The sequence below is a fragment of the Telmatherina bonti genome (assembly GCF_933228915.1).
Source record: "Telmatherina bonti genome assembly, chromosome: 15".
Taxonomy (NCBI): Eukaryota; Metazoa; Chordata; class Actinopteri; order Atheriniformes; family Telmatherinidae; genus Telmatherina; species Telmatherina bonti.
In genome coordinates, this window is record NC_136613.1 from 21,311,213 (window position 1) to 21,337,337 (window position 26,125).

The 26,125-nt window shown below is 38.6% G+C and overlaps 2 protein-coding genes across 2 annotated transcripts in view; one reads left to right on the plus strand and one right to left on the minus strand.

The window, feature by feature from the left end:
- Nucleotides 1-4,406, minus strand: part of LOC306766193 (plakophilin-4-like) — an 88,232-nt gene extending 83,826 nt beyond the window's left edge. Inside the window, exon 1 of the mRNA XM_079253826.1 lies at nt 4,294-4,406. The gene's annotated coding sequence lies outside the window, so the exon portion shown is untranslated. The remainder of the gene's footprint in view (nt 1-4,293) is intronic.
- LOC306766859 (coiled-coil domain-containing protein 148-like) lies at nt 3,482-25,737 on the plus strand (the record flags this gene model as incomplete). The annotated part of the gene is made up of 14 exons (XM_079254710.1): nt 3,482-3,485; nt 6,034-6,158; nt 7,863-7,966; nt 9,278-9,369; nt 9,460-9,611; nt 11,426-11,521; nt 12,165-12,346; nt 12,766-12,904; nt 15,903-16,109; nt 21,649-21,789; nt 22,473-22,591; nt 24,713-24,830; nt 25,019-25,150; nt 25,594-25,737. The coding sequence occupies 14 exons, from the start codon at nt 3,482-3,484 to the stop codon at nt 25,735-25,737; spliced, it is 1,755 nt and encodes a 584-aa protein (XP_079110836.1).
- Between the last annotated feature and the right edge of the window lie 388 nt (nt 25,738-26,125).

Sequence of the window (26,125 nt, forward strand, 5' to 3'; positions counted from 1 at the left end):
ATGAAGCAAGAGACAGCGGTGAACCTCTGTCTCTCCACCACTGCTGTCAACATCGACAGAGGAAAGGGTGTCTTTCAGACTCAGCATGTCAGGCCAATGGAGGGCGGCTTTACTGGACAAAATTCTATTGTGCTTCTAATCTCTAAAAGTGCTGACATGCTTTGTGTTCTGTATTATCTTTAGCTGTCTGGGATCCAACCAGAGCATGAAATCTCGGACTCTTTCTATCTACATATCTAGTTATATCAACAATCAGCCAACAGCAGCGCATGTCAACGCTTATCCACACATGCCAAAGCAAGGCTGTATGCATCATTTACATGAATGAATCAATAGTCTTTTCATTTTTGGTTTGATTTAATGAGCTTTTACTTTCCCACATATTATTTGAGGGTATTCTTACAACAAGAGTTAACCTAAAATACTTTTATATGCTATCACCACACTGAATGGTCTCTAAAATAGTTTTAGAGTTTGAGAGTGAAAATTTCTCAAGGATACAAGATGGATAAAACAACTTCACTCTGGAAATCCCCCATTTTACTAGATGTGGTTTCTGCTGAGGGAGACAGGAGGGAAGGAAAAGACGAACTCTTCTCAGACCAAACCATAAAGTGGGATGGAAAGAAATGATGTTGAGTTGATTTGATGGCAGAAAGATTTATAAACCAAATTGTGAAAAGTGTTCACTTGGTTCGCTGCTATATTATGATTCATTACACAGGATTCACAAAACAGCTGAGGTAACTTTGGAGGCTAAAAAAAAAAGGATAAATGCATAACTTTTAAACATCACTCACGCTTTTGAACTAATCAATATTGAAACTACCCAGTAAATGTGCTTTGACATTTCACAAATATAGTCAATCTCAACGTCTGTTTTCAGCATTAAAAGGGCAGATCTGTTTGTATCTATATCTATGTATATCGATTAATGTGATTTTATGAACACACTAATATAAAAGACAAACAACATTTTTACTGCTATTCATTAAAATCTCATTTTTTGACATGTGACTGAATGAGCTACACAAATGAATGCTAACCAAGTGAATACTTTCTGGGGAAACATACTTTTGCCCTTATTTTAAATACATGAAAGTAGAAATAGAAAGGAAAATAACGGTTTTGTTTCCAGGCATACAAGCTTTGAGGCAGATAGTGAAAATACTTTCCCTTTCTTAAAATTGGAAGGGATTGAGGGGGGAGGGGGTGGTTACTTTTTGATCACAGAAGAAAAAAGGCAAATCTGACACGCAACGTGGGGGTATAGGATTACGCCTTGATGTTAGGCCAGAATTAGGGGGTGAAAAAGCACACAGAGTAGATGCCTGCCAAAGAGTACAAAACTATTCAGCTGTTGTCAGTTTCTATTAAAAAGAACTCACCATGAAGGCTGGGTCAAACAATTACAAAAACTACCTTTGGTGTTGTTTAGTGTCTGTGTATTGGAGCTTAAAGTTGTTCCTACACTGTTTAAAACAAAACAAAACAAACAAAAAAAAAACCATCAACTGCAACCCACATAGTTTTCAAAGTGTTGGAAACACAAATCACACTTTTGTACACAAAGAGAAATTAATGCAAGCTGGTGTCTCCTTTGACCTGCAAATATCTACATACAAAAAGTGTTTAGAAAAACGAAAAGGTGACTTATCGAGCTAAAATCCTGCTGTTGTTTCAACTACACACAAAACCGGTCTCAATAGTTGTCAGCTGTGTGCCTCTGGATGAGTAGTGCAGTAATGTGAGTCACGAGGGAAGTCACTCGCTGAGTGTCTGTGCATAGACGTGTGTTCGAAGGAGAGGGCATGAGAGTTAACTTACTATATAAACATTCAGTGTTAATTATCTGAAATAATATTAACTTGCTTAGTGGTAACAGCAGCTATGCATGCAGATAACGTGCTCTCCTGAACAGTAACAGAACATAAATGAAGCACTGCTCCTTTTCATGATGCAATAACCATGCAGTTAATTTATTTGTCTTTTTTTTCATTTAAGGAGGTACTACAGCATAAAACAACATAATTTGATAAGACACCCACACCTTATGACAAAACAGGTCTGGAAAATATCTTATTATTCTTTGCTTTTCAAACTTTGCAAATAAAGTTTGCACAGGGCTGATATGCCTTTCCAAATTCAACAGTTCCACTGGGCTAGTAAATCCATTACTGTGGCCATTTTCTTTTAAAAACTGTGGATTAGTGATATTGAGGCCTCTGACAACTATCTTTTGGCTGAAAATCCAAGAAAATGTCACCAAGATGTAGATTTCTCCTTTCTATATTTACCTTAAAAACACAAAATTGCATGTGGCTGTGCTGTGGTCTTTAAAAAAAAAAGCTAAATGAGTAATAATGGCAATAAATGCTCATCAGAATTCAGTTGGGGAAATTTAAGAAGCAAGGTGCGTTGAAATAAGTGGTCTGTGAAAGCAACGGATGCAAAAGAAAAAAAATGCGTGGTGGAAAAAGCACTAACTGAACCATAAAATGGAAAATGATGTGGGAATAGTAATGGAAGAATGGATTGACATTTCTGTTAATCTACAACATTTTTATGCAAATGAAGCAGTTCTAAAGATTATGTAAAGTTAGTGCAGTGGGCTCAGATAAAAGCAATTAGAGATTATTTATAAATTGTCATGAAACTTAACCTTCAGTTAAAGTTCATCTTAATAAAATTGGTTTATGCTCCTAGTCTTACCCAATTATCTTTAGGCAGTGAGGTATTTAGAATTACATTCCTCAAATGGGCTTTCTGTGACAATTTATACAACTTCAAAGATAAGGTGAAGACTCAGCAATGGCCTTTACAATGCACACAAGACATACATATTGCAGTGAGTTTAAACAAATAGGTTACTCAGATGTAAACAATCCAATTAAGCATATTCCTAATCAATATTCTACAAAATAATGGACATTTGTGTACCTGGGGTGCACAGCAACAATAAATAATTGACATATTTGAATAATTGTCACTTTGCATAATTTAATCATCTCCTTTCAACTCTATGATAACGGTTATATTAAATTCATTGAAATGTTAATTGTATTGACTGTTCTTTTTTCTTTTCCCCGATCTTTTAAAATAAGACCAATACAATCTCATAGTGCTTCCCTTTTCTGTATGGATTAAAGGTACATGCAAAGGAGTTTTTGATAAGCATCTCTTTACATGATGGGCTGTGGACATGAAGGAGAAGAATCGCGCTATAGAAATGTACATAGTAACAGGTTTTGCTATCCATATAACACTCATCTAGTGCATTTTTCCTACATAAAACCTCTAAAGAAAATACATTTTAGTAGTTTTCATTATTCACTGGTTTTTCATTCATTATACTTAAATAATAAACAGCTTATTATTTTAAAAGTAGTGAAAACACAAAGAGAGTGACAATGGAACCACGTAAATTGTAGATATTTTGTGACAAAAATCTCATGATCGTGACAACCCACGCGTGCCAACCATGGGTATAAACCATGGCTGAGTAGCAATAGATTTGAAACAATTGAACACTCCAGTATGCACAGACAGTTTTTCACTGAAATGCTTTGAATCAACCAATCACAGTCTCTTTTCTTAAGGGTCACTGTGGCAACAACAAAAAATAGTCCATACTGTCCTAAAACGCAGGTTTGACTTGCACTGTGCTGAGCAGTGGGACTGAATACCCGTTTACAGAAACGCCCCTGGTTAAAATGCAGATTAGGGTAATTAAATATGGCGTAGTTTAGCGAGTGAACGTGGGAGTAAAAGGTAAGTCAATCTTACTATGGTAAGCCATAGTTAGGATCTCCGCCTCTGGTCGACCTCGCATTCCAGAGATTCCCACACTCTAAGCTCACCTGCCTTTTCCTTTTCCTTCTCCGCTTAGCGACACGTTTTCAAGGACATTAAGAGAGTAAAGTGAGTTTTTCAGGGAACTAAAGCAGAAATAGTTTCTGGAGCTTCTTGCTATGCAGCTAAGTTTTCATAGCAGCCGTGAGGCACGACATCAAAAACAGCGCGTGAGTGTCCCTCAAAGGTGTGCGTTGTCTGCGATGAATCGGTCACAAGAAGATTAGCGTAGAATTAGATTCTTCCCCGCTGTGAAGACGCCCAAAGGAGCTTGCCTTGTGTCGCAAAGCTACCACTTTCTGCTCAGAGTGAATTCAAGACTTTCTGAGTTCACGCACTCTCCTGCCTCGCGCACAGATGCTCCCCCTTTTTTTATCCTTCATTTTCCCTAGAAATTTTCTGCAGTTACTGAAGCCGCGGGGGAAAAAAGCACTCACATACCTTGGGAGGATCGTTGTTGCGCTGGCTGAGCTGTGGCTCGGATCTACATGGGAACATGTAACTTCATCTGTGAAGTCCAGTCGTTTACTTCCATTCATGTGGAAGAAAGAAACTCATGGCCATAGTGGAGGGAAGAAGACGACCTCTTCGCTGCTTCCAGCAGCAGTCCCAGGCAGCGCGAGCGTGCATGACGTCAATAGGAATGTAGGAAAGCAATGCTCACTCCTGATTGGTTATAAGTCACGGAAGGTACAACCCAGAGGAGGTCTGTGTGGTTGAATTAACCAATGGTAGAAGAAGTGACAGTTACCGTGGTGACCAATTTTGTCAACTTATACATTGAGAGGAGAGAACACACGGTAAGCAAGGCGGTTCAGTAAGTCTTTATTTTATTCAAATAGCAATAAATTATGCTAGTCAACGATATTGCATCTAACTTATATATAACTCACTTCCTGCAAACTGTTATTACACAGTTGTCTGACTTTGGAACTTAAATGACCAAAAAAAAAAGGCTCTTTTGACACAATTCCAGATTTTGTTGTTGAAAATCCAAGAAATTGCCTCTAAGTGGTTAAGTTGTCTAATTTTTATTTTATTTTATTTTTATGCACATTTGTTTTTAAAATGCAACCTTTTGCTTTGATGCTCTGGATTTTTATATTTATTTTGATAAGGGCAGTACACACTCACCATTTTGATCTGCTGAAACATAAGTAATGAAATACCGTGTCTTCAAACAAGTGGTTGGTAGTGTTAAATCATCGTAAAAGAACAGGTTGCAACAAGTAATGTGACTGAAAGAACATTAGATAAAAGTCAACTGTGGGAAACATGATGGTCTTATGAATTGTTCGTTTTATACCTGTTTTAAGCAAATGAAAACTAATTATTATTCAAAGTGACCCCAGAGTGATCACATAAATATGTTAGACTATTTGTAAATTTATAAATTTAAAATTTAATGAATTACTAAGCAAGCCAAACACCCTAATACAGTAAATAAATCTTTAAGGAATAGACTAATAAATCTAACCCAATAAATGATATAAATTATCTAAATACATAAATAATCTAAAAATCTAGTATATCTAAAGAAAACCAGAATATCAAGAATTTGTGTTTTATGATATCCTGCTTTTACATCCTTAATATTCCTATACTTACTGCTTTGTGTTGATTTGTAAAAAAAAAAAAAAAAAGTAATAATGTTTCTGTTAAACTCTCTTATGTCCACACTGCTTGCACATACAGCTAAATAGTCATGAGTGGAAGGGCTCTACACATGTTAAGCACAAGCTGCAGAGCAGAAGATGTAGGTAAGCTACTGGAAAATAGCTCAGTGGTATTGCTGAAATGTGACATTGTGGCCTGCTGAACTGTTGAACAAGCCTGACCCGGAGCCCCTATGTTAAATTCTCCAGGTGTTGTCATGTCTTTGATGTTTTTGCCAGCTTTGCTTGTGTTTATTCACCTGTCACCTCAAGCCGCAGCTGAAGTACTTTGTAAAAAAAAAAAAGCCTCATGCCGTTAGTTTGCTTTCCGCTACCCTTCTCTTTCTTTTCAGTATTTTTTTAAACATGCATTTAGTTAATCAGAGCTCAACTGTTACTGTTACTCCATCTTTACTGCTGTTATTTCCATTAATGAAGTTTGCACAAATACTTTATTGATTAATTGATGAGGTTTTTAAGAATTTTAAGTATCCTAATTCAACTATATTGTTTGCTTTCATCCAAGCAGAGAAACTGACACATCGAATGAAAAATGGTCTTGGCAGCTCGAAGTCCAAGTCGACTGAGTATGAAAGACTACAAGCTATTATTGATGCCAAACGCCTGCAGTCTGATCTAATTGGACAACAGGTAAATGTTGGCCATTGGGATCATCCACACTCTGAAAATGGTGATGCATGTATGAGATCAATTCCTTTTACATCTAATAACAAGGTGATTCAGTACCAGATGAGGAGAATGTGCAGCAACATTACTCATTATCCTCCATAGGGAGAGCATGAACTGACAAAAACCCGAGCTTGATGAGATGCTATAAAACAGCATGTCTCCATTAGTAGTAAACAGTACGTTTTTTACAACTTCTTTTCCTCTATTCATACATAATACACACTGTAAGGGCATTTCATTCCACAAGAAAAGGCATTTCATAACATTTATGGTTATCCAACAGCATGAAACAGAAACATAATGTCATTACTACAGAGAATAGCAGTCCTGAAATATCTTTTTAGCTGCCTGTGGTTTTAAAGAAAACCATTTGAAGTTCCTAGTTATATTACTCTGAGCAGAACAAACAATTAAGCTGTTAAACCTGTGTTGTTTTAATTGGTGAACCATGTCAAAAGCCCCTTAGCATCATTGCAGTTGCCCATGGCTCCTTCCAGCACAGCTCTCTGTAAAACCTAGATAAGAAACTAAATGTTCGCATTTAGCTGCCCTGCTGAAAGGCAAGCTTTTGAGCATCTCTTTGGTGGTGTGATAGAAGGTAAATAAATCAGCGTAAGTAGCCTCAGGCATAGGATAATATTTGGTTTCTAGGAAAGGACTGGCAGGCTGCAGCATTTTAAGAATCTAAACCATTGGCAGCACTGTTTTATATTGGTTTATGACAAGACACAGTCTTTGTGTCTGGCTATGTATGTAGGACATTACAGGCTCTATATGTGAGATCTTTCAGCTTTTTTAAATTGAACATATCATTACAAAACAGCCAGGAAGCTCCAGTATGTTTGCTATATAAAGATTCAGAGGAGAATGTTAGATGATGTAGTTTTCTCTGTGTTGTCCTATTAAATGTGCATGGAAGTGCACAAGTCCCTCCCTTTGAAATTGCAGACTGTAGAAACATTTGCTAGTGCAAGAATGATTGTAATTGTTGAGAGTATGAGATTACAGCGTGTAAACCCACAGAGTGCAACCAAGGTTTAAAAAAATACCAGTAACTTTTAGGATACACAAGCAATACAGATAAAAAATGTTTGAATTTAAGAAAGTTTAAGTGGGTGTCTTCTGTGATTAAAGAGGGAAGTGGGGTGTCTACACAAGAAGTTTTTATTGCTTTCACAGCCTATAGATCATGCTTTTTGTATATTGCTGCAACACCCAATGCCATCGTCCTTTATGAAACTATCCCCTAAGCAGCTTTCTCTCTTTGAAGTACCAACTCATCTCTGATTGGTCAGTTTATTCATTCCAGTTGAGGTGTTGCAGTAACTTAACGGGTCTTTTTTTGTTTAATCTTGTGTCAGATATGCAAATAGGCAGGCATCATGCAAGCAATACATGTCTACTTGATGATTTCAATTCCCCTCTGGTGGTTGTTTCAGTTGGATTACTGATCAAGACTAGACTAAAGGATTGCAAAAAAACATTGTTAATGTGCAGAAAAGTGAAGAAGAAAACTTCATTAATTTAAGAAAGCCATCTGTTGCATGTCCCTTGCAAATTTAATTGATGCACTGAAGCAATGAAGTTTTTCTTTTCTTTTCCAATGTTTATTGTACTTATAGGAGAATTCTTTTGTCCTGCTGTGCAATAAACCTTGTCTTATAGGTTAAGATGACTTGCTGTGCATCCAAGGCAACCAAGGAGAGGTCCTTATTACGGCAGCACAGACAGGTGTGGAGCAGAAAGTGCCCCAGGCTGCAAAAGGCTGAGTAAGAGCCCGCTATTACTGCCTGTTGTTATCTGCTGCAGTTTTCTGAATCAACTACACACATGCAACTGCTCTACTTAAGCTCCTATTGTCCCCGGAAAGGAACCTGGATAAAAAAAAAATTGTAAAGAGGGAGGACAAAATTAGGCTTGAGAGGAAAAATGTGTCAAAAGAGAAATTTAAGCAGATTTTCTGTTGCAAGTGACATTGACTACAAAGCAGGGAAAGTGGTGGGTTATACCTTTGTGAGGACACAGGAATGAAGTCTGTTCCTCTATGTGATGAGGCAGTAGAGTGGGTTTTGGGCCCAGCAGTGTCATGGCTTGTGAATTGAGAAGGGCAGCACTAGCTCTGGGGTGCAGCTTGTTTGACTGTGTAATGACTGTGTCTAAGCCACCCAAGGTTAATGATGTACACAAGCACAAGTTTCAGTAATGAGGCTGGTCACAAATTTGTGCTACAGCTTGCAACCCCCCACACATATATCTTGTTAGTTTACTTCAGGATTCAAAAGTTGTGTCGTTACATCGAAAAATGGGAAAATACATTGCCTGGACAAGAAATAAAAAGGTCACACAGTCTTATATTGTACATTTTTTCACTATCTTCACTTTTGGTTACAGCATGCATCTGCTGTGGCATTGTTTCAATACACCTCTGCAGTGTCACATCTTGTGCTGCATTTATTTTTCATGTCCATACTTTCGCTAAATATATCTCAGAGTTCTGTTGTTTTTCTTCCATTTGATGTCACCAAGTGATCATGTGATCACTGATCACAATCAATCAAGATTTTTTTCCATTACATTTCTTCCTGGAAGACGATGGTTCCCCATTATCCTTCCAGTTTTTAATAATGCGTTGGACAGTTCTTAACCCAATTTTAGTTTCTGCAATCTCCTTGGTCTTAATTTTTGCTTGATGCGTGCCAGCGATTTGACTCTTCTTAAACAGACTAACATCTTGTATGATCACAGAATGTGTCTTTCCATATAAGAAATGAGAAGCTACTCATTGCATTAGTTGTGTGGTTGGGGTATACAGTAGGAGGTGAGTACCTGGTTAGTTTCTGTCCTTTCCACAATCTTGACAGCTCTTTGCTCAGTGAAGAAGAAATAAACAATAATACTCTGGTTTTGTAATGCCCATCAGCAAATTAAATCCTGCCTCCATGCAGCTTGTTTAAAAACTTTAGGAAAAAAAAGTGTAATATATGTATGGAGGTTCCCATCTCTCTCACAAAGTTTGTTTGTTTTTAACTAGTACCATTAACCTTTTGTCTTTTCATCTTTCTCTTTGTCTTTTGGAACAGGGAGGAGAGTGAGGATGACATCCATCATTTTTTGGAGCAGATCAAGCCAAACAGTTTAACAGACACTGCCATCTTCTCGCTTCAAGAAAACAGTAATTTGTATCAGTGGTGTGATAATAATGTGTCCTACCGCCCAGTCTATTCTGTTTATAAGTGTTGTATTATTGTGTTGTGGGGTCTAGTACTATTCCTTGAGGGTGAGAGGGAATCATTTAGGAAAGCCACTGTGGACCCTGTTTATCAGCTCAAGGATGATCTGTGCTTCAGACTAGATGAAATGCAACATCAGCAGCTCAGTGAACATCCATCAAACTGGGAACAAGTTATACAACAGGTATTTGTGTGACATAAAGTAAAGATATGACTACCTGTCCACAGTTGTAGCCTTAGGAACTGACTCAAGATCAGCTATAACAGTACTTAATTTGCCAAAAGCTACCTGGCAGAATTTTTACAGTGCATTAGAGAAAATTTGATGCGCATAAATTTTACTGCACTTGTCAGAAAAATCTACTTTTGAGGATACTAATTTGCATTTGGCAACTTTTTGGTTCTCAGTACTGTATCTGGTCAGTACACTGAAAACTATACACTGTGTACTTTATGATTGTATATACTATATAGTCTGTCATCTAATGGAAATATCAATACCTTTTTCACACAGCAACTCAACATGTGCACAAAATTGATAATTTTTCATTAAACTCTTGTTTGTTGGCAATCTGCAGTCTTTACGTTAACAGCTCTGCTCTCAGAGGCTTTTTGCCGGCTCTACAGATGAATGGGGGGATTAGAGAGTTAGCCAGGGTCTTTAAAGACATATTTGGAATGAACCTTCTTGACCCATATCCCATCTGATTACCCACACACAAACAAGGCTGCTATGACCCTTGATCGTTAGTCTTTTCACATCTTCTTCTTATTTCTCTTATGATTTAATTCCTTTTCCTTAGAGAAGTGGTTGCTATGTAATTATGTTTCCATATCTGGTTGCTTCAAATGAAAACTGATATGCATAAAAAGGACACAAAATTGACTCCTATAAAAGGAGTCATTAGCCGCAGAAAGTGAAACTTACTAAGTGTTTCTGGTTATTATATATGATTTGAATAATTACCTCTAAGCTGAAATGGTGAGAACTCTAAATTTCTCTTACAATCTCACCTTCTGATAATAAACCTTGTAATTATCCGCTTTTCCATTCCTGCTCTATGCATTTTCTTTGCTGCTTATAAACCTTACATGTGCAGAAGTATATATAAAATATATCTTAGAGAAAATTTAAAACAAGAACAATCTGTATATTCTAATTATCATAACAGATATTAGCAATGAAAACAAATAACAAGGAGTATACAACAAAAAACTGGTCTGCAACAGTTAATAAAGTTGTCCTCTGGCTCCCTTTACGTCTCTGATAAATCCCACCACAATAGAGGTGTCGGAGAACATCTGCAGGTGGCAAATCACAGAGTTTGACAGGAAACCTGAGGATGCAGAGTCACAGGAAATGGAGGCAGGACAGTCCTTCTGTGGTGCTGATCACCAGACAAGGAGCTTCCCAGCCACTCATACTGAACCCTATCTATAGTCAGCAACCAAGGATAAAGTAGAAGTGCTGGCACCCATCCCGAACAGATTCTCACTCTGCAGAGAAGGTTGTATGGTATTAAAGGTGCTGTAAAGTTTTGATGCGATCAGGGCTTGCAGTCTCGAGTGTCAAAATCTCTACAGCTGTCATCCCACAGTTCTCCTCGTAGGTATTTGGGAGAGTTTTTTGTGGTCATTGCTGTGGATGTCGGACTTCGGTCTGATCTAAAGTGCTCTGTGCTTATAAACACGTTGTTGATGGTAATGTGATTACACTGTAATGGAAGATAGTTAAGGAATCCTAACTGGATGTGTAAGTCCTGCTTGTTTATGTCATCTTGCAAAACATGTAGTTACTGATTACTGGTCTGTCACTGAATCACCCGTGTTTGCAAATCTGGATGGTTTAAAGAGCATGGTTACAGATATATTCATTTCATCATTATTTTTTAAATATTTTGATACCAGTGAAACTACTACTACTATGTCAGCGAGACTGCATATAAAATCAAGCTATATAAAGACAGGATTTAAGTCTTTTCTTGGTTTTCTAACTAGATCAACTTTGTTAAAGACCAGCAAGAGGACATAATTACAAAGCTTCATGCAGAGTACCTACACACTGAAAAAGACATCATGGGCCTTGGTTTGGAGGTATGCTTTGCAGTTCAGTTATTAGATTTCATGCCATTCAATTTCTTACAAACTGTATGTTTATATTTATCTTTATCCTTGGACTGGAGAAGTCATTGTCACATTGTGCTTACAGAGTAAATAAAAAATGTCACTGTATCACATATTCACATTAATGCAATGGTCTGGGCACCTGCAGGTTACTATAAGGACATATTTAATTCATTTATGAAGTGAAAAGAAATGCATTTGTCAAAAGCAAATTTTCTTTGATAATTAAGAGTAAATAATGTTGGAGCTTGAGGCAACTTTGTTTTTACAGGTTTCACTTTCATAACTGCAGGATATTTGCATCCAGACTATTTAGTGGATTCCTTGGACATAATCTCTTCACCATATTATTGCACTGTAAAAGTTGATTTTATTGTTTCTGCTAAATTCTATTAAGTTAGTGTGACCAGATATGTTGGTTTGATCCTAATCCGTATGTGTGCATCCAGTTTTTTAAAGTCTGTTTGCTGCAGGGTTCAATTTGACCTTTTCTGCCGTCTAAACTCAATAGTATTAAGTACTCGGGTGCCCTTCCTTTCACATTTAACTGAACACCTCCATGCTGTACTGCTGATCAGACTGCCTCAGAAATGGTCCTTATTGTCCTTTCTAGAAATATTTTACTAGTGCTTCAGATACTTTGATGAACTCAGAAAATATTCCAATGGAGGTTTTGGATGCGGACTGTCCCTATCCAGAGTTGAAAGACTCTCTGATCCAGGCTTTCCGATCCTTGTCAGAGAGGTACCAGAGCAGACTGCAGAGTCTACAGGAGCAGCTGCAAAAAACTGATAGGTAAACCTGAATCTGGTGGCTTTCTTTTATTATTCCACATGTTCCCTCATTGATCAAACAGGAGATATTTAGTTTTTTCCTCCAATCAATCATCATTTGACTCAGGTGAATCAGATGTTATAATGATTTTTAGACGCCTGTTTTATGATCTCATGTTAAAGCAAAACTCCGGTTTAGCTGGACAGAATTAGATTACTTAGATCCATACAGGCACAGTCAACTCACTCTTGAGCAAGCTGTTGATTAATAGAAATATTTCTCAACATGAGGTTGATTAAATAAAGCTGTTTCCTCACCTTCATTGTTAAAAAGGCAACTTGGTAAAATTACGGAAGAGAAACAAAATGTTTAGTGTTTCATTATCCATAATTATATTTTTCTTTCTAATCACAATATTTTTTGTGCTGTTTTTATTTTAGGTTCTGTGACTGGAGTCCAGATGACCATCAACTCTTCCAGTTCACAGTGTCTCTGTACACGCATGATATTCCTGACCACAGAGAACTCAGTAGGGACATGCTGTTGAGACTGTTTCCTGACAGGACAAGACTAGAGCTGGTCAGTACTTTGGCAAAAGCAAAGGTTAATCAATTTAGCTGCTTATTAAATGGAGCAAACAGCTCTATCAAATAGGAGTGATGCAGTCATTAGAGAATGCAGGCAGAGATACACACAAATGGGTACATCTTGACTGATAACATTGCACATACACACCAATACACCGGAGCATACAGAATGAAAAAGAATTGGCTATTATTACACTGGGAAAAAAGTGGTCAAATAGACTATAAAGAATGTAGATCTTATTATGTAATAAATCTGGGTTTTAAAGAAAGGAGATCCAAATTTAGATGTTTATTATTTTTAATCTAGAGATTTTCTACTGTAAATTTTCTGCTTAGAAATGTCATAATAAATTAAACATTTTTGGATTTTGAACTTGTTGTCAGAGACACATGTCCCTTTTCTGATATATTTAATGACTTACTGATTAACAGAAAAAATTATGAACAAGCTGTTCATGAGTTAAACAGTTCTTAGTTGGAACACCATTTCATTTTTCTCAGTAAGGTTAACCCTAAAACTGAGATCTCTTTTTAAGTTGCACATTGCAAATCAGAGTTTGATCTGCAGACCACTGTATAACAGTTTATGCTTTGCTCAAGAGCAAAATGTATCTCAGTAAGTGGACCCTTTTGCAAATGTAACTACGACAACCATTTTGGGCTTTTTTTTAACGATTGTTCTTCACATTAAAACAGAAAAGTTTATGTTTTCTTGCTAGCACATTTTATTTATTGATGCACAACCTTTCACACCCACCCATCTGAAAATAAATAAATACATCCCCTGTTCCCCGTGTCAGAGGCAGCCCTGCGGTGTGATTCCCCGACTCCCTGATCAATGAAGCTCAGTACCCTGAACGAGCAGGCAGATAAGCCTGGACAATGATCCGCTCAGCATGCTGCAGGATGTGCCGTGTCACCCACTATGGACAATTCGCTCTCGCCACCGCCTAGCATTGCCATGACAACCGCCAGGCCCCATCTCCTCCCTAGCCCGCATTCAGAGACCTGTCGTCATATCAGTTCCAGCTGGGTGCTGCATTTAGAGCCGTGATCGTTCAGCCTCGGGGGAGTTGTGAGGAGAAGAGATGTCTTTCTCCACACTCTTCACTTTCTAAGAATCGGGGCTGATGTAGTTCTGACTCGACCTAATGCAACCATTAGTCACATTTTAACTGCCTTGCTAATTACTGTGAGGTGTAGATGTGTTTGCTGAAACCCACCTGATTAAATGCTGCTCTGCTATTAGTGTTTAAGGAAAAGAAAATCTTTATTTAATGGCTTTTTGTTTTGTTTTGTTTCTATATCTTTATCTATCTATCATCTATCAAATGAAAACGCCTGATACCCCCCCACCCCTCCCCCATCATAAATAAAGTAAGAAAAATACTTGTGACAGTCAGCAGTAGGACTTGTGCAGATATTTCATTGATCAATGAGAATACAGTTTAATTCTGTTTCATTGGAGTCAGCATCTGAGTAGAAACCTTTAAATGTTTTATTTATGTATTGCAGAGTATTAAAAGGCATTTACTGTATGAGTTCTAGCACATTGCTCACCTGCCATTTGACTTGGTTTGTGTGCAATCATTCCAGGACGACTCACTCAGTTTCTCTTGCCTTGATGATTAATCCGCCTCAGTTTTCTTGCAGGTTTTATTTGATTATTTATTTATTTGAATAGGGTGACACAGTTGCAGGTATTTGTCAGGGATGATGACTTTCGTTGTTTGTCTTATCCCCAGAATATTTAAAACAAATTATTTCTCACCACAGTGTGTCTGCCCACCGCCTGCGCTTGCAATCCAAGTGCACATCACAGTCTCAGCAAAGTGCCATTTTTGGAACTAGCAGATTGTGAACTTTTAAAAACAATGTTTTCCTCCTTCTGCTGACCTAAAGTTGAACCGGTCTCTAATGTTTTTCTGGATGGAGATGGCACTCTAGCTTGCTTTAAGTGGAGAACTCCCTCTGCTGGAAGGGGCACTTTATTGTCTGATATCCTAACAGGTTGATTGCCAGATCACAGGCAGGATTTCATGGTAATGACCTCATAAAGCTCCATGGCAATGGAAGGAATAATTCATGACCCTTACAGTTTTTGACTCTGTCCTTCCATTTTTATTTTCCTCAATGCTAAGTGCTCATGAAGGAAGCACTTCGCAGAAGGAATTTGGAGTAGCTAAGCGTTGTGACACTTTAGGTGTGCACTGCAGACAGAGTCAGTGGATGAGTCTACACTCTCGTGTGTAACAACTAAAGTAAATGCATGTATACAAACAGCCATCGTATGATGTGTGCACACACGTGAACATGCGTGCACACATCTACAGCGTTCACGCTTACTCACCTCTAAAACACACAAGGATGGTGAAGGAGAGGACAAGAAGAAATGAAGAATAAAGGATGGATCTTCTTTAAATCCTAAAGTTGTGCATTAATAAACAGGATTTGTGTGACTGATCCTGGTGCATGTCTGTCAGCTTACTCATTTTCAATAAAACCAGTCAGCCGTCTAATGCCTTCACACTGTCAGTTAGCCGCTTGTAGCCCATAGATGAATATCATTCCCTCTGTTCCAATGAGGCAACCAAGTGGTGCAGCCTCTGAGAGCGCTGACACAATGATGAATAGCTATAAGCAGCCTTCACACAGAAAGGAACTGTTTTCCTTTAGGATATTTCACAGCCATGAGAGAAGGACCATTTTATACATCAGCAGAGGTAGATCTGGCACAGAGGTGTCCCTACGGTTCTGCCATTAATACAGACAGTGTATCATGCAGATTTGTTTGTGAAAACATCTTTGGTGCATAAGAAAGGGGAGTTTTTGTGGATGTGTTACTCACATTGTGTTTGTCATTTCATCTTCTGATCTTTGCTTTAGGTGAGGTGTTTCATCCAGTGCACACAGCTGATAAATTTTTGAAGTTCAGTTTGGTCTGGACTGTGCTCATGCAAGCGGTGGTCTGTCCATCCTCCTTTTTCCAGGTGGAACATGAACGTTTGTGGGACTGGCAGCGATTCACCCAGACACAGCTGAGAGTAGTGACCCAGCAGTTTCAGCGGGACTTGAATGAGCTGTTTGCCAGAACCCTGGTCACACTACAGGAAGCAAACCATGCCCACCAGGAGGAGCTGGAGCTCCACAGAGACCGCCAGCACCAGCAGGACATCTGCCTTCAACTCAGAGAGAAAGTTAGTTCCTCCTAAACCTTCACACTGAGAGTTGTCACATATTGTCGCAAAAGCAGATTTACTGTTATTGATTTCAAGGCACATGTCTGTTAGTGTGGACATAACTTAGGTTGTTCCCAGTGTACAGCATATGTCCCATTATCTTTGCTTCCTACATCCCTTTTGAACGATCAAGTGGAGATGGAATGTGTGTCAAGTGTGATGTGTAAGGGACCAGACAGACAGAGCTGTCTGACTGCTTACTTGTGTACAGTCTACTGGCTGATGAGGCTGTATATTATGGCTGACTGCCTGACAGCATCTTTGCTTTAGCTGCCACTTGGGAGGGGCTGCGAATGTAAACAAGCTAATAAGGATGGTCTTTCAAACATGATGTTGCTGTCTCTGAGGGGTGCTTGTTCACACTGACATAACAAATCCATGTGCTGTTGATATTAGGCTTTACAAATTGAATTTGCCTTTCTTGAGAGGGGTCTTTTTTGCAGAAGCAAACGTCAAAGATAAGACACTGATGTTTGCTGCGGTGAACCAATGTCACTGAGACTCATTTGGTTAAATAACCGCATAGCAGTTGTTCTTGCATTGTTGATTTGCAGGTACAAAGTTGAAAGTTTGTTGAGAAAATTGGAGTTTGCTCTCATTCTTAACATCCATTGATCACATTTATTTTATGAAGTATTTATTTTTGCTGGTGGACCTTATTGCATTGGCTTCATGTCAAGGGCAATGATTGCAGTACTTTCAAAAATAGCTGCATTATATTCAGGATTATAAAGCTGTATGGAGATTTTTTTGCTTGTTGTTGGTGTCATTTTATATATTCTTCACAACAGTAGGGTGGTCTAGGTAAACCTACAGTGAAACATCTGGTATTAAATATATATATGATATTTATAACACATTTTTTAGTTTTCTTTCACATGGCTCTCTAAGACAATAAGAAAACAAATCCGAACGATGATTTTGTGCATGTGAGATTTCCTCATGCATGTCTTTGTTAATATGGCGTATTTTACAGATTTGAGGTTATGTGGAAGCTCAGATGGATGCCCGTTTGCATCTAGCTGTTCTCTCCTCCGCCGTTATCATTTCAGCACAGCAGCGCAACAGAACGACGAGATTGATTCTCCATCTGTTTCATCTGAGTCTTATACCAATTTGGTTTTTGCAGCTGCTTCAGCCAATCCAAGAAATCCTCACAGCTCTCCTCTGAGTCAATGCTATCATGAAACAGAGCATGTATTACAGCAAGGCTTAGCAGAGTTTGGGTGCAGTATTGCTGCCAAGTATTGCACTTGTACTCTGTCTAATATACTCAGCTGGCATACAGACAGGTGTACAACGCCTTACTGAGCTCCTTTGTTACTGACCTGCTACATTCTTTAGCTGCTATTGCTCAAATATCCTTCATTTCTGCTCCCATATCGGTTCAGATGAGAGCATTTAAAACATGAGTTTTGTTCGGTGCTGCTCTGGCTCTGACCTCATTTTATGGAGCAAGGTTGTGTGCTGCCTTCCCACCCACCTGTGCACCCTAACCAGACACTCCTCTGGGTGAATTTGTAGTGTGAGGAAATCTAAGGAAATTAACATCAGACTACTTTGTCACATAAAATTCATACGAGCACCAAAGATGATCTCCTTGATTTGTGTGTGAACGCAGGTGACGTCTCAGCTCACACAACAGCTGGGATATACATAAAAGACCTTATAGACAGGCACTGAGACAAGTAAAATTAAATAAATTATTAAGATAAGTTCAAATTTAAAGCATGTGACATTGCTCATATTATTTTCCTTTATCACTGCAAGACAGACTCCGCTTTTCAGCTCATCAGACATTTGTTTTGCGCTCTTCTGCTTGCTGTAATTAGCTGGTATTGTTCTTGGCATTACTGTTCATTTGAGCCTTTTATTCTGTCTTTGCTTTCATTCTACCTCCCGCTTATATCTCGCCCCCAGGCCTCTTTGATGAGTGATTGTGTTTTCCACATGAGCGAATCAAGCCTGGGGGGATGACAGATTGTTGCAACATGTTCAGGTGGGAAAAGGATGAGCGGGTCAGTGGGACAAGCGACACAACAGTCAAAAGGAAAATGATTTTCACGAGACGGGCGATTTTATTGCAAAAGCGCATGAGTCTCCAGGGCTTGTAAAATAAACAACATTGTTAGAGATTAATTTATGGATGGATTATCTGTGTGCCTTTTCCACAGTAATCAGGATATTCTCTAGGCAATATGTAAGCAGATCCCCCGTCAGTGACTATCAAGTCCCTCTGGTGGGAGAGTCTCAGTAGTTTGAGACAGCGCGTGGGCAACACAGTGTTTCAGCTGTCAACTCTCTGAGGAGTTAATTGCTCATATGTGTATAATCTTTTTTCTCTGCAGCATATTGTACCTGTTACAGACCACATAAAATTCAGTGCCAAAAACTGGGCCAGTTGTTGAATTGCGGCAATTATTGTATGGGTTTCCTCATCTTACAATGTACATTAGTTTTAGTCACTTTCAAAAAATTACTAGTGTGTTGTGTCAGTAATGATGCTCTGCAGAGCGGCCCAACATATGGAGAAATAGTGCTATACTACTGTTGTTTGCTGCTGTGGCCCACAGCAGTGGTGTATTGTAGTTCTGCATTAGTTTATACGTAATCTGCTTCACTCTTCTGGTATGCACCCAAAACTTATCATTAAATGACCCACAGTGAGACGGTTATGGTGACACTCCATGACAGAAAATGTTTAACTGTACAGTTATGCTAACAAAAGGCTTGGAGCAAGCTGCAGTGCACAGATAAAAACACTATCAATCTTTTGTTATTCTGACATCTCTGCAGTCTTTTTTTGTGCTGCCATGAAAAAGGATGGAGTCCCATTTCCATTTAGATTCACAGAAAATGAGTTTCCAGTGACAAATAACTGTATTCTGTACATAATGACCATTTTATTCTCTTTGTATTCTCTAAGATGCCTCTTCATCATCTTTTAAACAATAAGTCATACAAGTGCATTCACATGTAGTGCATCTTGAATGTTTCAGTGTCAAATCAGAGATTGTTCTATGATCTTATTGGAACTTGTGCTGCAAATGAACTTTGTTTGTTAAATCAGATTTATGCTGCATATCATCTAATAAGCAAACATAAAATATTTGAATGCCTCAAAAATATTTCCCTAAAACACTCATCACATAGTATAAATTCTCATGGACAGATATACTCTGTAAGACAGAGGTAACTAAATGAGTTCATTTTGCCTGCTTTTTTACTCTGGATTTAGAGTAAAAACAAACTTCAGTAATTTGATTTTATGGTCTCTTCTGCATGCATACAGCCTTTGTTTCTACAAATCATCTATCACTTAAATCAATGAACAACTTTGATTAATTATTTTATTTGGTCATGTTTTTTAAATGTTCATTTATTGCACTTCATTGTTTTTTAAGTATTGCCAGCAGTGACTGTCAAATTTAGTTTAGATGGTGCATACTTACCATCATGTTTCATCTCATCAGTAAATCTGGACTGCACACAGGTCACTTCAGTATTTGGACTCTGTCTTTTGACTTTTTTTTTATTTATTTTTTTTTAGAAAAACAAAGAGTTTTGCTAAAATGACCACAAAAAAAAACATAAGCATTTCTAGAATATATTATGTCTTGCTCCAAACCTTTTATGTATTGTTCAGCTTCAGTGACAACGTTACGGATGAAGTATGCAGTAACAAAGCTTCATACCACATCAGAAGGTGGTTTTTGATCAGTGCATTGATAACAAACTGAATGCCACATCCCCTCCTTTCCCAGAGAACACAGTCTTTAACTTTTCAAATATATTTTGAGATCCTATTTGACAACCCTTTTGGACAGTTTTCCACTTCACCACATACAAGCTTGTGCTCATAGAGCACAATCAGTGACTTCTGCTAAAGAATGATCTGTTTGTCAGAGCAATGCAGCATTAAGGGTCAGAGATTATGGACATTTAATTTTTGCTACAAGTTGAATGAAAAAGGTTTTCTGTGGAACATTGTTTTAATTCAATTATGTATTACAGATTAGGAAATTTTCAGATTTTTTTTAAAAAACAAAAACTATTTATCTTCACAGTTTGTTACAGAGTGATCAGTCTCTCCCTGTCTTTACATCTGAAGGACACAGCCTGGGAAGCCCGAGTTACATCTAGTTGTATCACAGATTTGATGTTAAAACCGATTTAGTCATTCCTTCCCAAATTTTGAGGAAATAAGTCACGTCACTTTAAAATGAACAATCAATACATTGTCTCATTTGTACCATTTGATGTTATCAGGAATCTTCTAAATGCTCAGCTCAAAGCTGAAATGGGAAATTGTAACCTTCAGCCTAATGCTCCAGAATTTATCTCACATTGTTTACTTTTTTGAAGACCAGTAATAAAGTCATATTGGAAAAAAATGATGCCCACTAAGCCTTTTTAATACTTAAACTTAGGTGTGGACTGTTATTGGTTGCAATTGGATGTTTTGCTTCAATGACTTCCAGTAATAACTGGAATCAATACTGTGCCCTTTTACAATCACCAGTTATGCACAACACAAAGCAGTATCAACTTCAGCAATCAATAACATATTACATTTTTAAAAAAAACCCTGAATGAAAAGTGAAAAAACATGAGTTCAGCACGCTGTCACCACAACTACACATTCACTGATTCTCACAGGTCTGCACTGTGTGGAATAAAATATTGGAATTTGTCAAAAGGGCTCCCAATGCATCTCCAGCTTCAGCAGTGTTAAGCAGAAGCAGATTAGAGCCTGGATTGTCTGAAGTCACCTCTCAAACACACAGCTGCTGCTTCTTTTCAGTAAGACGGCATGTGCGATTGACTTGATGATAACTGCTGGTGCTAATGTGTGTGTGTGTGTGTGTGACCATGTTAATTTGCAGTTGGCTCCTTTGGGAATTTCTAAGCTATCCTCTGATAGATCTGTGAATCTGTCTGCCTGGTTGGAATGTAACACTTTCATACCCGACATGTCACAGAGAGGCTGCTGCTTAACCGCCTTGTCACTCCCTTTACAACAAATGTCAAGCTGTGTGTGTGTGTGTGTGTGTGTGTGTGTGTGTGTGTGTGTGTGTGTGTGTGTGTGTGTGTGTGTGTGTGTGCGTGTGTGCTCTTATTAACCAAGTTTGATTCTCAAGCAGATATTTTGGAGATAAGCATTTAGTTTGCCACCAAAAAAAAAAGAAAAAAAAAAATGGAATGAATTCTTCCTGAAATGGACTTTTTTTTTATTTTACTCTGATCTGAAGTAGTTAAATGAAGACATCGCTCACTGAAAGGCTCAAATGCAGTTCTGTCTGTGATTCAGTGCCTTGACATTTCCTGAGGTGCTCTGACATCCAGTATGAAAATCAGTTCTGCCACCTCCTCTGGAATTCCTGACGCCACTTTGGCAGCTGAATGTCGGCTTGTAATTTTCCTTCAAAGCAGCTGCTGATTGACAGTTTTCTGCTTTTTGTTTACACCTTGTGTGCACTGGCATGTTTGTTTGTAGCTGCAGCTGTGGCGGACACAGCAGGAGGAGGTGGCGAAGCTGGAGGCTGTTATAGAAAAGAGACAACGGGATGAAGAAGAAGCAAAAATGAAGAGGGAGCAGGAGAAGGAGGCCACCATCAGGGCACAACAGAAAGCAAAAGTAAGCGCTGCGTGTGCACTTGCATGCACTGAATATGTTTGTTACTTCCTGCTGCACTGTAGCACATTAATGAATCATTCTGCAATGTGAGAGAAGGTAGCTCAACAAACATTTTGTGAACTTATTAGTAAAGGAAATCTCCATCAACAGAACATTGCATCAGATATTCTTTCTAGATGACAAATCGTATTTACTGAAAGAGATTCATCAGTTGTGGTGCAGATCCATGCCACTAAAACAAATATATGTCAGCACACAAACAGTAATTCACATTCAAGAAAGTATCGGATGCCATCAAATTGAAAGCACGTGCTGTTACTGTTACTTTGGGATTTTGATTATTCATTTAAGTTATTGAACACACAGGTGCGATAATGCCAGAAAGTGCGGCTGTTTCTTACTGTTTAATTAACTCTCTCCTCAGGGTTCTGCCAGGCATACTGGCAACCTGAGATGCTCTCTGATTAATGAGGACATTTAAGCTTCAATGGATTCCATAAAATTTAGCCCAATTGTCTGGCAGACATTGAAGTATCATCTTATTCTCTCTATTTACACTTATCTGATTGCTGCTCCAAATGAATCAATAGGACATGATGATACTGAGAGTCAGCTTAGGCAGCGGATGGCTGCTCTTCTTGTTAACTTTTAGTTGTTGTTGATTCTGTTTTTAATTTCCCCAGGTGAAACAGTTTTATTTAAAACAGCAGAAGAGGAGAGAGGAGCTGGAGCAGAGGGATCAGGAGAGGCTTGCTAAACTGAGGAGTGTCATGGAAGAACAGGCGAGGCGAGATAGTCAGAGGTGAGTATTGGACCGCTGGGCCTTGAGTTTTCATTGCTGCAGCTTGTGTTAAGAGAAAAAGTTACACCCTCAGTCACGTCTGGGGTTTATCACATCAGGACAGATTTTAATCATTGTTTTGGGTCTAGGTAAATTCAGATGAATAAAAATATGAGCTATTACACTGTGTCATTATTTACCAAGACGAGTTTAGTAGTTTCTGTAGTCCATCAATATGGGAAGAATTATTAGGCCATTTCCAAAGACCTTGGAGTTCATTCTGCAGTGAGAAAGATTATTCACAAATGGAAAACATGCAAGATAGATGTCAGTCTTCCCAGTAGATATTTACTCATTTCTGCCCAACATTAGGTCACGCCATGCCAATAGAGATTGTAAAAAAAAACTTATGTTAAAGTCAAAGTTGAAGTATTATATGTTTTGTATGAAAGAGCTTTTTTTCTTTTAGAGCGAAAGCTGCTTCTTTTCTAAAGCGGAAACACAGCTGAAGAAACTATTTCTGGGCAGAGATGGTTCAGTGAACATTTTATGTCGTGTGTAATCGGGGGAAATATCTGCAGACATCAAATTCAGAATAAGTAAATATTTATTTTAAAAAATGTGAACATTAGATTACAGAGGTTAAAAGGATTTTCAAATCATTGTGTTCTGCTTTTATTTCACATTTTACGCAAAGTCCAAACTGTATTGGATTTGGGGTTGTAAATGTGCCACAGAATGACTGAAAAAGGAATGAAATATGGTGTTGCAATAACTCAAAGTCCAGACCTTAACCTGTTTAAAATTCTCAGCAAAGCCTTAATAGAAGTGTACATAAACAACTGTTGCATCCCTCTTAGTGTCTGTGGAGTCTGTTTAGTGTCCAACTACATTGTGGACAAAACACTGATCATCAATGTGAGGTTAATACGTTGCACTAACATTCTGTCTCTTTATCGTTTATCTCTTTATGTACACCCTTTTGCTTCTTTTCTCTGGTAATCTACTGTGAATTATCAATGTTCCTCTGTTATTTGGCTTTGTTTCACCTACTGAGAAGTGGAACGAGACACCAGGTCGCCCTCTGAGACCACTATCAGACAAACTTGAAAGTATTCTCGCTTATTTGAGTCTTTTCTTTCAACCTTGAGCAATTCCCCTGAATGAGTTGATTTTGTAGAACAGCTGACAAAACTTGGTGGGGTGCTTTCCTCTGGTGCCCCTGATCCAGCTTTGGACACAGCTGATCTATTTTCCCACCCTGTTTTAGAGAAATCGTCATTATAGCAACAATTTAGAAGTTTTTTTTTTTGTTTTTTTTTTTTAGAGCAACACAAAGTTCTGAAAAGAAAGCAGAGTGTGAACGGAATAGAAAAGGAGAGTGAATAGAAGAAAGAGGGTGGAAAGGTACACCAGATGGGAAGCAACCGCATCAGTTGTGAAATCAACACAGAAAAGCCAGACAGCCAGCTGCTCCACCTGTAGAGTAACAGATAACGGCCTACGACCGAAAACAAAGTTGACAATCATTAGGAGCACTTATACTCTAAATGACTGACGAGCTGTATCATGTCACACCTTGAAGATCCAAATTTGAATGTGTGTTTTCTTTTCATTCATTCATGCTCCGTACTTTCTTTTAGACCAGTAAAGGGTCGCGTTGAAGCTGGAACCCTAAAGGCTAAAGGCAGGTTACACCCTGGACCGGTCGCCAGTCCATCACAGGGCTATTTCTTCTTTTCCTTTTTATTAAGAAAGTATTTATCAATAGCCATTTAAAATGATCAGGTCAGGGAAAGCAACTATTTAACCCACTGTTGTTACTCTACAAGTGTAGAACTCCATCTGGCATTATTTTTGTTGTTTTTCTTTGCGGATATGCTGAGAGACTCACATGAATCACTTCTAATGGCATCGACTTGGGCTATGATACTGAACTCGGGCGGGACTGAGATCAGGTGCTGAGGAAGAGATAAAACGAGATGATGGGAAAGGAGCTGTTCTCTGGCAGGTCCATTAAACGCTGCATCAGCCTGAAGGCATGCTGTGTGAGGAGTGATGGGTTATGTTGCCTGTGGCCATGGCAAGGGAAGAGAAGCGTGTGCAGGTGTGATGTCCACATACTCCGTCTGCTCCCTTTAGGGTGCAGTTTCGGGCAGATATGTTGCAGCAGCGAAGGGAAGAGAGAGTGGTGCGAGAGCTTGAGTGGAAGAGAGAAGAACAAGAGAGACAGAATCGTCTGGAAGCTCTCAGAAAGCAGGTGAATCATTAGCAGGTCTTAACACTCGGAGCCACTCGGCTTTTTCCTGTCAGTTGCAATTACTCACATGGAAAGATCTGGATTCACTGTTTAGAGGAGTCAGTGCCATCTTATGGCTGTGTGAAAAAAACATAAAGCTATGTTGCTAGCAATGTAACCCCACTCCCACTACCTTTTAATCATGTTAGACTGAGGTGGTGGCAGACGCAGACCAGGACAGGATGATGGCAGATACCCAAGCTTGGAGGAATCGACTCCTGGAGAGTGCATTTCTGCTCCAAAGGCCTCTTTACAGTATCAACACATACACAGACACACAGGTGAGACATGATAACATCTACCCTGATCTAACCTTCAACTCCTGTGCGTTGCAATTGAACTTACTGTATAATCATTTGCCCCAATCTTCTTATCTCTGCTCTGTATTCATTCACCTTACAAGATTACTTTCCCTGCTTTAAATTCAGTCATTTATGTTTCGATTCGTCTTGGTTGTGACTGACCCATGCAGATGGGAAAATACGCGAGGTGGGTGGCCGGTCAAACAAAAATCTGCCCTCGTTTCAACACGCTCCCAAGTTCTCAGAGTCAGAATGTCAATCTGTTTGACTTTTCTGAACAGGTTAGGTTTGGTTATTATGCAACACCGGCATTGACTAAAGACTGCCAATATGTGAATCTTCTTTGGTAAACAATAGTGGTTAACTTAATACCAAAAATGTGTCATTTATTTATCCCATTTTTGTTTGTGTTTGCATTTCAGATCGTGTCAGATCCAAGGGTACGGGTTGAACAGGCTTTGCGGGAGGCTGGTCTGCACCAAAACCAGTATGCCAAAGAACTTCTGTCCGATATCAAGCCACCTAAACCACCTCGTCGAGACACAAAATCAATGCTTAAATTTTGACAAGGTTTGGGTCAGATCATTGACCCCAGTCAGTACTTGTTCTGGTTTTCATTGTGTCAAAATCCTTCATACTGTTTGAAGCAGCAGCTGCTGAACATCCAAAGCAAACTGCTCCATTCATGACTTTACCAGCACCTCGTGAGCAATACAGTGTTATGGAAATATAATCAATTCCCTCCAATAAAATACACCCCTTCACAATCAACAGATTTTTATTTAGTACCTGCTTACACAAAGAGGTTTATACGGCTATCTGACTCATCACAAGTGACTGAATGTTTTGGCAATAACACATTAAATGCTGAAGTTTACGTTTGAAGGTTCTGCCTCATCTTTAACCATAAGATGAATTAAAAGCAATGATTAGGAACACTCTAAAGTGGGGGTG